General features: G+C 38.3%; 1 protein-coding gene across 2 annotated transcripts in view; it reads right to left on the reverse strand.

Annotated features, from left to right (window-relative positions):
- The window catches only part of prkcbb (protein kinase C, beta b), a 132,213-nt gene that overhangs the window by 16,419 nt on the left and 98,037 nt on the right, over positions 1-17,757 (reverse strand). For both annotated transcript variants that reach the window (XM_084434652.1, XM_084434651.1), the window contains exons 12-16: positions 15,843-15,905; positions 14,256-14,394; positions 12,243-12,323; positions 10,941-11,048; positions 3,760-3,900 (exon numbers count right to left, since the gene is read on the reverse strand). In XM_084434652.1, coding sequence (XP_084290778.1) covers positions 3,760-3,900; positions 10,941-11,048; positions 12,243-12,323; positions 14,256-14,394; positions 15,843-15,905 — 532 coding nt within the window. The remainder of the gene's footprint in view (positions 1-3,759; positions 3,901-10,940; positions 11,049-12,242; positions 12,324-14,255; positions 14,395-15,842; positions 15,906-17,757) is intronic.

Raw genomic sequence — 17,757 nt, forward strand, 5'->3', positions numbered from 1 at the left:
AATCCACCTCAATGGCATGATCCCTTGCCAGACACTGCTGTCACGCTTAATTTCAGAGCCACAGGCTGTGATGTGTAGAGGGACACTCCATCCAAATCCTACGTCAGACAACTGTGTTTCCCAGCGGAGTGAGATCTGGGCAAGGAGGTGCTCAGCAAACAGGGGCAGATTCTAGGGAACAGTCTTCGGTCTACATGTTCTGGACCTTCAAATGCACATAATAGTTTTGAAAAGAATACCTAGTTAGCTGCCTCACTGCCTACATTGGAAGCTGCCTTTTAAGGTGGCATTATAAAAGTCAAAAGTTAGTGATTTTGAATGCTCTACATGCTCAGGAATCATACAGGAGACTCGAGTCCAATAAATACTGAACCATGGGAAATATACATATAGCATATACATTACTGTCATTTTTTATTTTGATGAACAATACACTGAGACCAAATCAGGCATTATTAGTGATTCAATTCTATTTATTTATTATCTGTATATTCATTTGCATCTATTTTTAGATTACGTTTGCCACCATCTACTTATTCAAAGGGATAGTGATAGATTAACTCAGATTTTTTTATGAGTTACTTCCACCTCCATTTTATCTCAGCTTCTCTCAGAATGAATAATTATCCATATTTCTTACTGTGTATTATTATGTTGAGATGCCTAAATTCATGACAAGAACATGAACTGACACTGACAAAAACCTATTTTAATATTTTTAATAAAGACCATAAAAAGCATCTTTCACAAGCTGTATACGCAATACAGAGCTGCTTCATCATTGACAAACGACAGAAGTCATGTTTTTATTCCTAGAAAAGGATTATGGGTATATATCCCCTCATCCGGTGCTATTTTTGTTTTCTGTCTAACAAAGTATCCAATAACAGATACAATATCTGATACAAAAGATTCAGTGCGTAAGTGAACTGTCTGAACGAATCAAACTGAATCGTGAACAATTTCGGACCTTTTGGCAAACAATTTTGACTAATCAGATCAGAAGAGTGATTCATTCACAAATCTGGCATCGCTAATTCTGTTTCTAAACAGCTGATAGGAAACACGACACAATTGCTTGAAAAACTGATCAGGGAAAATTACTCTCAGGATAGCATATGGCAATCTCAATTTTTTTTTTAACTCAGGCTCATGCCCCAGCAAAAAGGGTTTACAGACATAAAAATAATGATCCATATCAGCTGCAATTTTCAGTGCACCCCTAATTGAATGAATTATATTTATAATCGCATTTCTCTCACATTGTCCGCCATCTTGTATTTTGTTTTCACTGCACTCATCACAGTGCATTCTGGGATGGCCTTTTTTTCTGGAGCGTGCCTGTGATGCCTTAACATGCTGCCTACGGATGCCTCTTACTAAGTTTTGGAAAAAGTTGATGTGTGCATGTCTTTTTGGTCTCCACATGAGACAAAATTAGTCTTGTTCAGATCCTAATTGCCTTTGATGAAGTTTGCAAATCACGTTATTTGAGTGTCCATCCGGCATGCGGCATCGTCACGAAGAGGGTCTAAAATCATCCGTCTTTGTGCTCAGCTAATGACACCAGCACACAAACATCCATCTGCTGCCACAGGCAGCAAACGCCACGTGAACACTCCCAATCACACACACACCTGAACAGTGAGCTAATGTAACTAACTGCAAGAAAGCCTGAAAAACCGAAGACAGGAATGATTTCAAGCAGAAAACTCTGCAAAAAGGATGTTGACTTTGTCTCCAGATTATTCATGTTCAAGTTTAGCCATAGTAAAAAGTATGCAGTGGTATTAAATAGTGAAATTATCGTACAATTATCGTAAAATAAAAATGAAATGACAAAAATAGCACAGTGTTGCAATTGATTATGAGACAAGCAAGAACCAATGACGTTTAATGTCAAACACATTGCTCTGTTTGGACATACCGACCAACCTGACCCAGCAACATTGGCTCAACCAATGGTGTGATTTTGGAGGTAGGATTATCCGTCTAATGGAAGAAAGGGTGTGTGTCAAGAAAACCTGTTTGAAAACAGTCATTATTTCTTTTGCAATTCCTTTTGGTGACACTAGTGGCACAGAAATGACTTGGCTTCACCTTTACTACTTCAACTAAAACTAAAGCATTCAATTCAAGTGCTAAAATAAAACTTGTGACAATCAACAGGACAATCTGTTCTCAATGATTGTGCCGAGACCTCATAACCAGGAAGGCACTGCAGAAAGGAGATCACTTCTGAGGCCAGTCTGAGTCCGAGCAGAAGGTCAGGAAGGCTGACGTGGAGGGAAGCACAATGCAGCACTGCCTGGGCAATGCCTGCTCCATCTGACAGCTCGCACACACATACACACACACACACACACACACACACACACACACACACACACACACACACACACACACACACACACACACACACACACACACACAAGAGAAGCTGTACTCATTAAGGATCTGACTGAGGCTGACAAACGCGGCTCAGCTCGGCCAGACAAAGCTAAGATGCTACTGTGCCTCTTGCTGTGGTGTGTAAGGAGGACATACAGGCTCCTCATTACACCCTACTGCTCTCCACTGCCCTGAAAGTTTTACTTGTCATCTCTGTGCTACAGTACAATTTGACTACTTTGACACTGGCTTCAAAAACTACATGTCCAGTTGGCCAGTTTGAGCTTGAACTGTTATGGGTCATTTAATTTGATTTACAGAAGTAAGACTTTTTCCTGGATTAACATCCTTTGCTGGTCCTGAGTCAACATCCATATTAACCAATCACAGCTCTCTGATTATAGGCTTAGGTTTCTAGACTGCAGCAGGGTTGAGTGAAATTCAGAATTTAGAAAGGAATTTGATAAAAATTTCAATTGAATTGACAGGATGTTGAACTGGAATTTGTATTAGAATGACAGGAAGAATTTTCTGTTACAATTTAAAGAAACACAAGTGAGTTTAACTTCAATTATTTCAAAACAAGGAATACTTGGAATTTAATCCAATACAAGTTTTGTGACAAAACATGTCACATATTTGTACATTTACAAATAATTCTCATTTATTCCCTGAAATTCATCATTTTTTGTCAACATCTTTAATACTGTCAAATGTCAGCCAACTATAGTAAACAGATCCTATTTTTGCCACATATAAAAAAATAAATAAACAAAATGTCCACCGTTTCAGATTTATAACTGATTTTTTACTTTATAAAAATAAATGTAATGTCAAATTTTCAATCTAGTGAATATATATTATTTTGCATAAACTACAACATTCTAGGAAAGATGTTATTTCACCATAAAAAATCTGAAAATTAATTAATTAATTAAATATTTATAAAAAAAATAAAAAAATAAAAAAAATATAATGAAAAATTAATAAATTATAAAAATTATAAAAGTCTACAGGTGACATTTCAAATATTTCTTATCCAATTTAAATTATACTTCCTGATATTCAAATTCAAATTCAGTTCAAACTGAGTAACTGATGAGTTTAAATCAAGTTGAGGTCAGATTGGGTTTAGGAATAGTCATTAGGGTTGTTAATGTTGATGCAATGCTGTCTTTCTTTGGCAAATCATGTCATGCATTACGTGTTAAGTATTGGGCTAAGAAAGATAAAAGATAATGAAACTCCAATTTAGACTCAATTCTGAAATAACCACCAGTGTTTCAGAAACACACGAGGAGTGAATGCGAGTAAGAGAGAGAGAATATGTGTTTGTGTGTTAGAGGGGAGGTGATTGGCTGGACTTACGGCCTTTGGTTTAAATGGTGGCTGAACTTCCTTGTTCTCCAGCTTCTCCCAATCCATGTAACGGAAGAAGCCGTGTTCCCTGATGTCTCTCTCACCCTCAGGGCCACAGCCCAGACGCTTGCCTGGGTGTTTGGTCATCAGCTGAAACAGTACAGAGCAGAGAGGTGAGAGGACCACTAGGTATACAGTATGGCTGTCAATTGCTTAAGAAATAATCAAATTAAATAGATGATATACAGAAAAATTCAATCAAGTTAATCAGAAATAATAGCATATCTATATTTTCTTTCTGACAAAAGACATTTACATTACAGGATGAGCAGAGAGTAGTTTCTAGCTTAGTACATCAATTATGTATGCCGCATGATACATTTTTCACTAATATATTTAAATTAATATGCATGTATATTTAACTATATTATATTAATATGCAACACACAGAGCTCAAATATTTAGCTCAAAATACAGCCAGGGTACCTGCCATACTGTAGATTGGCCTCACTCCAAAGAGTTTTGTTCAATAATTTTGTTTTATGGGTCAAAAATACATGTTCCACTAATATCCCTGGAGGGCGTAAAACTAAATCCAGAGAAATGAGAATGTCGTTACATTTTTTAGTTCAAATAATTGTTACTTTGCAACCTTTGTTTTAGCACAGCTTCTTTTCATCAGCTTCCTCCGCACACCCAACTCTCTCCATTTTTCCCCTTCACCGACAGCTGTTTTATTCCCCAGCAGAACATGCTATGTTGAATATAACAAAATCGTTTGGATATTTTATTCCAGTGAGTGACTTTAGCGTGTGTAGGAGAGATTAGGCGAGGGGAAAAACAACTTGCCGCTTCTTCTTCAGCGCCTCAGTGCGCATGAAAAATTGATGGCAGCAGAGAAAGTCTTTCCAGGCTCTTGTAAGGCACAGGTGGAGGTGGTGGTGAAGTGAGGGAGATGAAGGTCTCTGCTGACTGGTAGAGCCTTAACCCTCAGTGGATCAGGAAGGGGCTGGGTCGGGGCCGGTCGGGATGGGTCGGATCAATCCCTGACCCGAGATGCCTTCTGGACTCATGGCGCTTGCTAAGAGGCGTGTGCTCCACTGCCCTCTGAAGCTTTGTCATCATTGTCATCATTAATGTATACAGCAGGGGCCAGGACTCACTGTGTGGCAGTGCTGACATGTACAGCTGGGCCATGCTGCCACAGAGACACAGCTGGCTGATTCTTTCTCTCCATCCATTCAAATATATCTATCTATTCAAAACACACGCCTCTTGTTTCATTCGCGAATCGGTCTGTACGGACAACGTAATGGTGTTGATGGGACGACCAACTTAAAAGTAAGTAAACACCTCAGCTACTTCGATATCAGCGATTTAGGTCACAATCAAACTTGAAATGGCCTGAAAACATGATGACTGTGGGTATTTTTTTGGGTGAGAAATCAGCTTGGTGAAATGAAAGGTACATCTTTGTGTCTGTGACCAGTGTTTACCGAGCTTGATGACTGATGAAAATAAGTTGACTATTAAAAAGAACAGCGGAACACCAGTTCACAAATAAAATTAATCGTTTAAATTGAAAATTGTTAAGGGCTTTATTTTGGAATAGATGTAAAAATGCTTTAATTTATACTTGGTTTTAATAAACAGAACATTACTATCTACATAGTTTTATGTAAAAATACAAAATATAACTGTTTTTTTATTTTTTATTTAATGTTTAACTAGGAAAATGTGATAACATTAAGTATAACTGGGACATGAATTTACATTTGATTTATAAAAAACCTTCCTACCCATCCATCCATCCATCTCTCATTTTCAGCTTGTTTCTGTACAGCTGACCGCTCATATTTCACAGCTGTCCCGCTCTGAACATCAGAGCTGCTGTAATCTGACAGTGCAATTCAGGAGAGGCTCTAGAGGCCGACTGAAGCCAAAAACACAAGTGACCTGCAGCATCAGAGTCAAGTCAAGTGCTTTATCTCTCCCTCCTGGTCTTCTTCAGCCCTCTACACAGAAGTGTGGCAGGAGTGCTCTTCAGAGAATTCAGCACTGATGCTCTTAAACTTTATCTCTGGGCTAGTGACGGTGACTCGGTTGGTCACATGAAAGACAGACAGCAATAGAAACCTATGGGATGTTTTGCCTCATCACTGTCTTTTCAAATGAACCTAAGATGGATCATGACCAAGGGTTCACTCTTACAAGTAAATATTTTTCAATGGTTTTTGAACTAATAAAGTTCCATTACTTTTCTAGTCTTTCGTGGTACTGGGATAAGAATTCATAATGGATAAGGATTCAATAACAATACAAAAAAAGAAAAGAAAAAACTAATATACTCTATATATGTATTTTATGTAGGTACATTGGGGATTTTCACAAGATACCACAGCTCTATTTGAGGAGTGCATCTGCAAAGATAACAAAAATAATAAATACTTTTTACTCTGTCACTTTGTTGGTGCAGGGCAGAACAATTTGGGAACAATTTGAAACATTTTGGTGTTCAAGCAAAAACTACCTCAAACAGTAGAAAAAAAAAATCTATACTGATATTCCAGCCTTTACTCTACACCAAGCTTCACCTTCAAAGATCAATTTCTATTATAAAACAGAGCAAAACTATTCCCGAACTTATAATTTTACTCATTTTTAAGACATTTCCACATCTGGAAATCACAATTTTTTAAATTCCCTTATTGATCGCAAGGTGTATTATCATCACTTGAGAATGTGAATGATTATGTAATGGTTCATTCTAACAGTACCTTTTACCCAATGAGGAAAACTCAATAAACAATACATATAAAAGACAAAAGATCTATCTCCACTTTTACATTAGCTACATTCCAACAGCATCAAGAACAGGCATTAAGCTGAGCATGCACCAGGATCTACACTCAGATGGTTTGACAGATGGCTCGAGATACCATTGTACTGTCAGTGTATAGTGACAAGCACTTACACAAATACAGCATATGCAAAAAGAAAACGGAAAAAAAGAAAAAAGTGAGGGAGAGTCTGTGTGCGAGCTCTAGATTGGCCTTAGTCATGGCGTATCAGCCTGTATCAGGCTTGTGTCCCAAGCCTCTCTCAGCGGTGTGCTGGGCTGTGTTCCATATCAAAGAACCACAGCATCCCACTTTAATCCTATGATATCAGAGCTGTACACTCCATCAACACTGATAATACTCTTCAATTAGCACTCGGAGCACTGCAGTCGCACACATCTGCTGTTGCCGCTGCTGCACAAGCCATTTCAGCAGTACGCCATCCTCTGCCTCTGTCAGCTTCCTTAAACCAGTCCTTAAACGCACCCGGCAGCTTTTTCATTCGTTTTTATAGAATTAATACAAGATAATTCAGCTACTTTATCATCCTCATATGCTGTGTCTCAAAACATATTGAGCTGTCTATCTACACTTACCAAAAAGTACGGCGGTGGTGCCATACCATAGTTATGGTGTCAGATGGTACCTTACGTTTATGCTTTTGGCAGATGCTTTTATCCAAAGTTTATCATTGCACTGCATTCGAACAAATACATTTGATCAGTTAATGAATTACCTGGGAATTGAACCAATGACCTTGGTGTTGCTAGCATCATTCTCTACTGTTTGAGCAAAAGTTTGAGAGATATTTAGGAGAGAAATTAATACTTTTAGTCTGCAAGGATACATTAAACTGTTAATAAGTGACAGGAAAGATAAAAAATGTATCACGATTTCTACATAAATATTAAGCACCACAACTGTTTTCAACATTGATAATGAGAAATGCTTCTTGCATCAAATCATCATATTAGAATGATTTCTGAAGGATCATGTGACACTGAAGACTGGAGTAATGATGCTGGTAATTCAGCTTTGCCATCAAAGGAATAAAGTGCATTTTAATATAGAAAACAGTTATGTTAAATTGTAATTTTACTGTATTTTTGATCAAATAAAGAAAGAGACTCATTTTACCGACCCCAGACTTTTGAATGGTAGTGTATGCCGTAGTAATGAATGATCACCAAATTAATTTTCATACTTTTTTGTAAACAGCATTTTTTGGCATTACGAATACACCCATGATGCCCAAAAATGCTGTCTAGGTAGGCAGCTTACTACGTTTTGAGCCACAGTTATAAAAATCTTGTGTATCAATATATACATCACGTCTTACAGAGAGTTTAATACACTCTCTGTGCTGTTTCTCTGCAATCTGCCGATGTAAGTGGCACAAATGAATATTCCCTCAGCGGATGTTCTGTGCATAAAAGCCTATATACCCTTCAACTAAAACTCCAGGCTCTTCAGATGCAAAGAGGAGGATTTGCTTTTTTATGGCAGAATAAGGCATCAACATTTTTATTACGACAGGTTCAATTTGTCCATCTGTCCTCTGAAAGTCACAAGGCCAGACTAAATTAGTCATTCAATTACTGTGCTGGAAGAACGATTGCTCCGCTTGGTTAAGGGAAATACCTCATTTATATTGCATGGCTCCATTGTAGCTTTCCCGGAAGCGCGGGCGGCAGCGCCACGCGCCTAAAGCCGTGCTCGTCCAAACTTACAGGATTTTCCAATCTGTCTTAAATGTCAAGGATTCATTTAGTATTCCTGCTCTATTTTAGGAGATTGTTGTGGAGAGAGGCCTCCAGGATCTGACACACTTGCTGCACTGCAGAATTAAGCTATTAGAGAAGTTCAGCGAGCACTTACAGCAGATCCTATGGAAGAGAGAGGGAGACAGAACTCATCAAGACAGTGAGCTCTGCAGACAAACTGAGGAGAAGACAGAAAGAGGATAAGTCGAGGAAGAAAAAAGTCGACAAGCAGAGAAGACGAGGGTTATCCAGAGCATCTATATCTACCAGAGAAAATAGACGGAAAATGAAAGGATGTAGAAAAGAGAGGCAGAATGAGGGAACAGAGGGAGGAGAGGAGGGAGTCTTTTGTTTATCAGGCTTTACCCAGCAGCATGCTGTATTTTCATGAAGCCAGTCAAAGAGGGGTAGCATTCAGATTCTGAACACAGAGGGTTGATTCATTATTTAATGCTCACATTAGCATGAATGTATTAGTGCGCAGGTCCCTCCGGAGACACCTGCTCTCACATCTCCCTTTCCACTTTATATTCCAGAACTTGTTGTCCTCCCAATACCAAAGATTTCCATTGTCCTAACTCAAACAAAATGGGTCACCAGACGGCATGCTGGGTAGATGATCAAAGCCCAGGGAAAATCTATGTTGGTGTATCCCATGAACACACGCCCTTTGCATTTATTTAATTTCTTCTGAAATTGAAATAGCTGAATGTTTGATAATGTATCTTTTTTTATTAATTATTATTATTATTATTTGTGCATTACGATGATAAGAACTGGGAAATTGATTTGAATGGTCCTTGACTTTCTTTCTTTTTAACGTTGTTGACAGGTTTTGTGAGATTCACCCAGATAACAGATGTATCATATCCCAACCACCGCAAGATTGTACCCGCGTCCTCTACGGCACATCCCTGGCTTTCATTTTTCTACAAAACTCTTTTCTCCTTTTCTCAGCAGCCATATGCTCCACCCTGACACCGCAGTGACAAGGAGAAAGAACAGAAACATGTAAAGAATAAGCAAATAGGAGACAGCTCCCTTTCGAGCACTTTTAGGGAATACGTTATACTATTGACTGAGATGCCCCTGACATTCTGAGGCTTTTGTCTGTTTTTTGCGGGGCTTTATCTTCACACACAAAACAACAACAACAACAACAACAACAAAAAAACATTCATATCCTTTTAAAGCCAGCCTAGCCATGCTCTAGTAAAAGCAGGAAACTAACAGAGCTGAGATCCTGGGTCCTGCACACAGCCAAGAGTCATTGGCATTCCCACTGTGTGCCGTCTAAGGCCGTATGTTTGTGTGCTTTTATCTGCAGGAGAGACGATCTCTCAAATAAAGAATTAGATCATGTGTACTCGCTGCTTCACCTGCCAGCGCTCGAGTCTTGAGCAGCACTGGCTTGCTAATAACCGAGAGAGAGAGAGAGAGAGAGAGAGTGAATGAAGAATAAAGAGAGAGAAACAGACAGAACAGGCCATTTTTGAGAGGGTCGTGGCGTGCATATTGAAAGGCTAGGTCAGAGGTTGTGGAATTTTTCAAGGCAGCTGAGAGCGAACTGCTTTGACCACTGCAGTATGAATAAGTGATTCATAATGCATCACATGAGGTCATATAATTACTGGACATTTTCATTCAAAGCAACTTATAGTATGTGAACTGCAGAGACAGTCACCTTGAAACAACTTTCCCAGGGACATGCTGATGAGTTGGACTATATCGGCACCTTTCCGGCCCATGAGTCAACCTGAACTGAATTTGACCCTTTTGGGTTCACTCAGGCCAAGGGGACAAGGTGCGGCTTGTTAGCATGATTCTGTTAGCCCCTGCTGGTAGATGCTGTAACTACTAATCTTTCTCCATTGACTGTCATTCAAAAAAGGCATGTATTCTCATGACATAAATGAATGCAATTCTTTTTGAATTATGGTAATGAGAACTGGGTAAATAAAAAGTAACTGTCACAATTCAATTTATATACTCTACTGTTCAAAAGTGTGGGTCCGTAAGATTAAAAAAAAAAAGTTTCTAAAAGAAGTCTCTTCTGCTCACTAAGCCTGCACTTATTTGATTAAGAATACAGTAAAAAAAAAGATGAAGAAAAAAGAAATATTATTACAGCTTAAAATAACTGTTTTCTATTTGAATATATTTTAAAATGCAATTTATTCCTGTGATGGCAAAGCTGAATTTTCAGCATCATTACTCCAGTCTTCAGTGTCACATGATCTTTGAGAAATCATAATTGCTGCTCAAGAAACATTTGAATCAATGTTGAAAATAGATGTACTGCTTAATATTTGGTGCTATACATTTTTTTCTAGATTCTTTGATGAGTAGAATGGTTAAAAAGAATTGAAAGAACAGCACATATTTGAAATGTCTTTCCTGTCAATTTCATGCATCCTTGCTTTAAAAAATTATATTTGTTTACATAAAAAAACGTACTAACATTTAAATGCCACTGTATTTGATGACCAAATAATAAAAACAATTAATTTCAACTGGACATTTCCCTGCAATATGAGACAGGATTTTGGTCACTGCTTCATGAATGTGATGTATACTGGCTGCTCACCCCTTTGCAGATGGCCACAGCCTCCTTGGACATGGATTTGGGATAGGACACATGGTGCTCCATGATGGACTGAAAAAGCTCGTCCTCATCCTCACCATCAAACGGGGGCTGTGGGAAGAAACAGAGCGAGAAGAGAGGGTGAAGATGATAGGAAGATGCTGTTTGATGTCACTATAAATGGTCGACAATAATAACATGGATTATGTCTCATTTGCTTGCAGTTTTCACTCGTGTTTCTTTAAAGGGGTGGTTGATCATGATTTCACTTATTTAACTTTAAGTAGTGTAGTGTGTAATGTTGCTGTCTGAGCATAAACAACATCAGCAAAGTTACAATGCTCAAAGTTCAAAGCAAAGGGAGATATTTGCTTTTAGAAATTGCTTTTTAAGGACTACAACAAACGGCTGGTAGGGACTACACGACATTCCTCCAGGGTTAGTGACATCACCAACCCTAAAATTTACATAAACTCCGCCCCCGGGAACGCGATTTATAGATTATCATGACAGAATATGCTAATCAATGACTAGAAGATATCTACACATAAGCTACATAAATTCATCAACTAACCATTCAGAAATGTTGTCTACATGTTTTCACTTATTCTTGAGTCTCTCCATCTTTGTCTGGCGGTTTGAACATAAAAGGCTAAACGTTTTCGAAAATTTCAGGACACAAGCTGTTGTAGCTCCGCCCCCTGTGCTGGGAGCAGAAGCTCATTTGCATTTAAAGGGACAGACACAAAAACTGTGCGTTTTTGCTTATCCTCAAAAGTGACAATTTTAACATGCTATATAAAAATATCTGTTGGGTATTTTGAGCTAAAACTTCACATACCTTCACATTTCTAGGGACCTCAGAGCCTTATTTTACATCTTGTGAAAAGGGCATTATACCACCCCTTTAACATCAGAAATTTGAAAGTCATCACCATAAAAGTGCCTCTTCAAATCTTGTTTATTTAGGGAAGACTAGAGAGAATTACGACGTCCTTTTGTCAGGACAGCTAAGCAGCAGCAGTCTCCGCTGGAAACAATTCAGACTTTTTTCTCTAGTGTTCAAAGCTTGACTTGTTTCAGAACAATTCATAAATAATTGACTGAGCCCGATAGGCATGAAATACTTGCCGTTAGTCTCGGGAGATTTGCAGAGCGTAATTAATAAAAACTGACCTTGAGATAGCGAGAGGTGATTTACTGCAAGCAGCAGAGAGGAAATGAAACAGAGCGAATGAGAGAAGGCCAAAAAGGCACAAATCCCTTGACGTGGGCCTTCTTGATCTGGGTTGTCATAACTCTTACCTGCCCAGCCAGCATCTCGTAGAGCAAAACTCCAAAAGCCCACCAGTCCACTGACTTTCCATATGGCTGGTAAGCGATGATCTGAAACAGACACACACAGAGCGTAAGGCGTAAACAGAACCAATTACAAACGGGTAACACTCCAAGGACAACTGTAATTATTTAAATCAATCCACGCAATCACATGCTGGAGAGTTTCAGAAGCCCTGAAGTGTTCATGGTGCTTTCAACATGTGTTTTACGTGCTGTAAAGTGTCTTGCACACAATATGAAACAGCTAAAGCTTTGAGGACTAAATGAACTGAAATCCTTCCACTCCTACAGCGTGTTGTGTCTGGGTTTGGGAGTGTGTTGTTGACATGAATCCATCTCAGGTTACACTTGGAGCTGTACCATGTGGTGCTCGGTGAGATGAACTTTCTATTACATGATCCTGCCTCTGGGTAACACACCCATTTTCTTTACTGCGAGCACATGACTTATATGAGATGGCAATACAGTGGTTAATATTGAAAGGATGACTTTCAATAAAACAATACAAAGCTTTTCTTGGACATACTGTGTCCTTGTGGTTATTTCAAAATCAAATCATCTTTTGGCATATTTTGCTCTGGAAAAATGCCTTGGGAAAAGCTTCTCTTTGTAGATTTTTACAGATCAAAAAATAAGATTCACATTTGTTAGTGAGTAAACTCATTTTAAAACATTTAGACATTTACATAAATTATTTATAGGTGATGTGAAACTGAATTAAGTGAGTTTGCTTTCTAAAAACAACACCGCATGAGAGAACACAGTCATTATAAAGAAAACTGCAGCTATCATACGCTATGTTTCTTATTCATATTTTTATTATTATTTATTATTAGGGTGTCTAACCTATTGGTATTTTACCTGATATTTAAATTGAATTATCGATAATGTTAATCTAGAGCAGTTATATTACATTCTGTCATTATGTTAACCTAAGGACGGTCACACTTAGCACAATAAAAATGTTTTATATTATTGTTCTTTGCCGTTTAACATTTTTAATATTGTAAAACCAGCAAAATGTATAGTCACTAGTATTTAAATCAAATCCTGTATTTGATTAATTTCCTTCTATTGTAGCACAGATTTGCCAACATACCCCATTAGTAATCTAATTAACTAGTTATAGAAGGAATATTTAGAGGAGGTCCTTTTATATACCGGTACTACCATTTTTTGGTGTCTACAAAAGAGATCTTTTTTTTAAAAATGCAGTTCTTTTGAACTTTATATATTCAAAAAGATATAACAAAAATCTGCATATTCAGCTGATTTCTGAAGGGTCATGTGACACTGAAGACTGGAGTAATGACGCTGAAAAATTCAGCTCTGACATCACTGAAACAAATTACATTTTAAAATATACTACAATAGCAAAACAGACATTTTAAATCATTATAATATTTCACAAAATTACAGTTTTTACTTTATATTTGATCAAATAAATGCAGCCTTGGTGAAAAAAATACTTCTTTCAAATGAAAGTATTAAAATAAATCTTACCAATCTACCAACTTTTGAACAGTAGAGTAAAAAGTACCAACTTCAAATATTCTTTTTAAATATAGTTTCTGATTAGTAATGAATTCCATTTTATGCAAGAAAAATGAATCATACATTTTTTAAATATCACCCATCCCTCTTTTTTTCATTTTAATGAATCTGGTAAATTGTTCGTGAATCAGTCCGAATCAGACTGAACAATTCAGACAACTCACTTCCTCACTGAGTCAGCTCTTATGTTGAAGTTTTCATGTATTATCCCAATATAAGATTAGTCTAAGTACTGACTGGTAAAAGTGGGTAGGTGTGAGACCAAGTACAGGTACAGTAGTGAAGCTCTGGAAGTTGTACTACTGCATTAGCAAAATGTCCATGAATTATACACACATGAAATATGTAGGCCACTGGCTCTTCTCTCTCATTCAATACTTTGCAACTCATCAACAGACATGTACAGGACCCTTTCGGAGCACTTACCTCAGGGGCGATGTAGTCAGGGGTCCCACAGAAGGTCTTGGTGGTGACTCCATCAAGCATATTCTCCTTGCACATCCCAAAGTCAGCAATTTTGATATGACCCTCTGCGTCCAACATGACGTTATCCAACTTTAGATCTCTGATGCACAAAGAGGTGAGATGAATCAGTAGGAAATGCAAATGAGCAAGAACAAGGAATGACTGTGAGAATGTGTTATTCAATGATGTTTGAGTTTGTGTTATATTATATAAATTATATATATATATATATAAAACATAATATATGTTAGCTAATAGCAGCTGCTACTGCTAATAGATTGACACACACACACACACACACACACACACACACACACACACACACACACACACACACACACACACACACACACACACACACACACTGCTGTGCGCATGTAAGATATGCTGCTGCTGCATGAATAGACATACAGAAATCCACTAGCAGATCTAGGCAGGTGGAGCTGGTGGGTTTCACAGGAAATTTTAACTACCCCACAGCAAACAGTGAAAATATTTCAACATTGATCAAACAATCACATTGGCTACACATACACACACACACACACACACACACACACACACACACACACACACACACACACACACACACGCACAAAACACAATATTTAGCTATTCAGCTTTTTCCCCCTAAAGTATTTTACATGAAATACCATATGGATAAATCAGTTTTAAATGATTCACAGAAGATTAATGAATTTACCAACTCTATTGCTGTATTACAATCCAAAACAATATTTAATCATCTTTCTTAAGTCATGAAATTAGTCTAATAGTGAAGACTTAATGGACAAATGGTAATAAAGCATTTAAAATCATTGCAAAATTCATTCACTTTTTTATGTCGCCAGCAAAATCATCTCAACTACACCATTAATATTCATTACACTGACCGGCCTATGCAGCTTTACAGGTGAGCTTGATGAAGGAGAAAAAAGGGCTTTGTAAAGAATTCATGAGTGCTGTCTGTTTGCAGTGGAAACATGTTTTGTGTTAACAGACTGGATTACAGCCCTACTTCCTGTTTAGGCCATCGTCCAGGGGCGGACTTGCTGTACTGGTACAATGAAAAAGAATAATGTTTTTTGTATGTAATGAAATGCAAAACAAGTCAAAACGCTGCATTGTTTTATTAAGACGCAGGTCATTTATTTTAATTTAGTTTAATTAATCACAACCCAAGATATCCAATATTTTTTTTGTCCACAAAAAAATTGTGGAAAGACGTATTGTGTTGTCAATGTTTCACTGGCTGAATGATCGTCACTCAGTTAAACAACAGTACAATAAATTGAATGGACAGTACTTCCATCCCTCAAAGCCTTGTTTTCGTTTGCGTCAAACTAAATACAGCATCGACTCTTAGATCAATTGCTATGTGTAAGCAAGTGTGTTTTGTGTGTTGCACTGGAAGCGAGTCGTCTAATACCCCAGCCCCTCTAAATATTCTTGCTGTGGCCATACTGAGCAGTCAATTGTTATCAGCAAGTCTTTTTTTCCACTTCTATGTGTGACTAATATGCGTGTTGCTGTCTGGGCTTCACTCACCTGTATATAATGCCCTTCAAATGCAGGAAGAACAAGCCTATGGCAATTTCTGCAGCATAGAACCTAAAGACACACACACACATCTGAATCAATATGAACATCAGAGCACAGGAGATGAATCGGTTTAGCTGCTTTTCTTGGAAAATTTGGATGGTCAAAAGCCGGTCAGATGGCCATTATCACAAAATAAACTCCAACACGAAGTAGAGGGGTCTGCATAGTGTAACAACTGACCAATCAGAATCAAGTATTCCAGAGATCTGCCTATTAAATAATACATAAAGGTGCGTTTGATAAAGGTGTCTCTTCAGTTGAGAGCACGGAGACTGGAGCTTTGCCCTCGGAAAAGACATAAGAGAGATAAAGCAAGCCAGATATCTGTTATTAATACAAGCATGCAGTAATCTTTTATTTATCAGGTGGCGTGTTTGTCTGTCCCATATTTTAGAGCAAAATTTGAAGAGAATTAGCATCTGTGTTCAGTGACTAATGCAGCTGGGGGTGGAGCAGAAAACAGGCCTCACTACAGAGCCAGATTATGTCAAAAGATAACTTCTGTTTCCAGGCCAGAGCAGCAACTAGCCTTCGGCTATCACCACTCAGAGAGAAAGAAAAACGAGAGGTGAATTTGCAAAACATTTGCAACACTTTTACAGCTTCATTTGAGCTTCATTTACAAAACTCACCGAGATTTGTCTGCCATAATTAACGCTGTGTTATTACCATTTGCGGTATTGGTTGCTAAATGGCTTTTTGTTTAAAACTAGATGTTTGTGTGTATTTTGTGAATAAATGGTAGCTATATATCAAGATACTGAAAGAATAGGGGAGAAGGAGCAAAGTAAGAAGAAAATCAAGTGTAGCGTCAGTTCTGGCAGGTCTCTCAGCTGATCCACGTCTACCTATAGGAATACGACGCCTATCACAGCATCCATATACAGTATAAGCTCCTTTATTATTATAAACAGCTATCGCGTTTCTCAGGAACTAATTACCCTCCTCTATCCCCAGCTCCTCCTCTCGTCCAGTCAGGATTTGGCATTCTGATTCCCCTTTGAATCAGACTAAAATCTCGAATTATGTTGTACATTAAAATCTTGAATTAATAATATCTGCAATACATTCTTGTTGGTTCTGTTCTGTTTACCCTGAGGGGGGTTATTGCTGCTCTCCCTGCTCTTATCCATGCTAGGCTGCATGGATGCGCAGGGAGTTCTTGAACAGAACAGAACCATACCGCCAATCCTAACTGTATGCTAATTGTCAATCGTATTTGACGATTGTGGTCCTGACAGAAATAGTAATTGTGGGACCTTTCATACTGGCCACGTTTGCTGTGGTCCGAGTCTGGATTCACACTCGATTGTATTGAACCCTGTTGCATTTGCGTTCATCTTACATCAGCACACACACAAAAAAAGAAAAACAGAACAGGTTAATCTTTATTTTTATTAATTTAGTGCTATTATGAGCAGCAGAGTGATCGACACTTGGGTTTACTGTTTGTGCGTGGCATTAAAGCGGGGCTCAGTAGTTTCGGGATTTCTTCGCTGTATTCTCGCTTTTTGCTCGCAGGCTTCTGTCTAGAGCTCCCCCCAATCGCTCGTTGGCGATTCTCAGACACCAGAGGCTAGTAGATCAACGACATCAAAGCAGATGGGACATTCTTTAAAACGTCTTCTTCATTCGGGTTCGAACAGTGTGAGGGAGCGCAATAATGATGGCATTTTAGCAGATTTCTTTTGGCCGTAAAGCAATTGTTTACATCGCGAGACCTGATATCACGCCATACTTCCTGACGCGGCGGCCGGCGACCCGCCGGCTCAAAGTTGCAAGTGCGGATTTTCTGCTCACGGGTACCAGGGGTGCGCGAAACGACCACCATTCAACCCGAAATAAGTAATATAACCATTCC

The sequence above is a fragment of the Rutilus rutilus genome (assembly GCF_951802725.1).
Source record: "Rutilus rutilus genome assembly, chromosome: 1".
NCBI classification, from domain to species: domain Eukaryota; kingdom Metazoa; phylum Chordata; class Actinopteri; order Cypriniformes; family Leuciscidae; genus Rutilus; species Rutilus rutilus.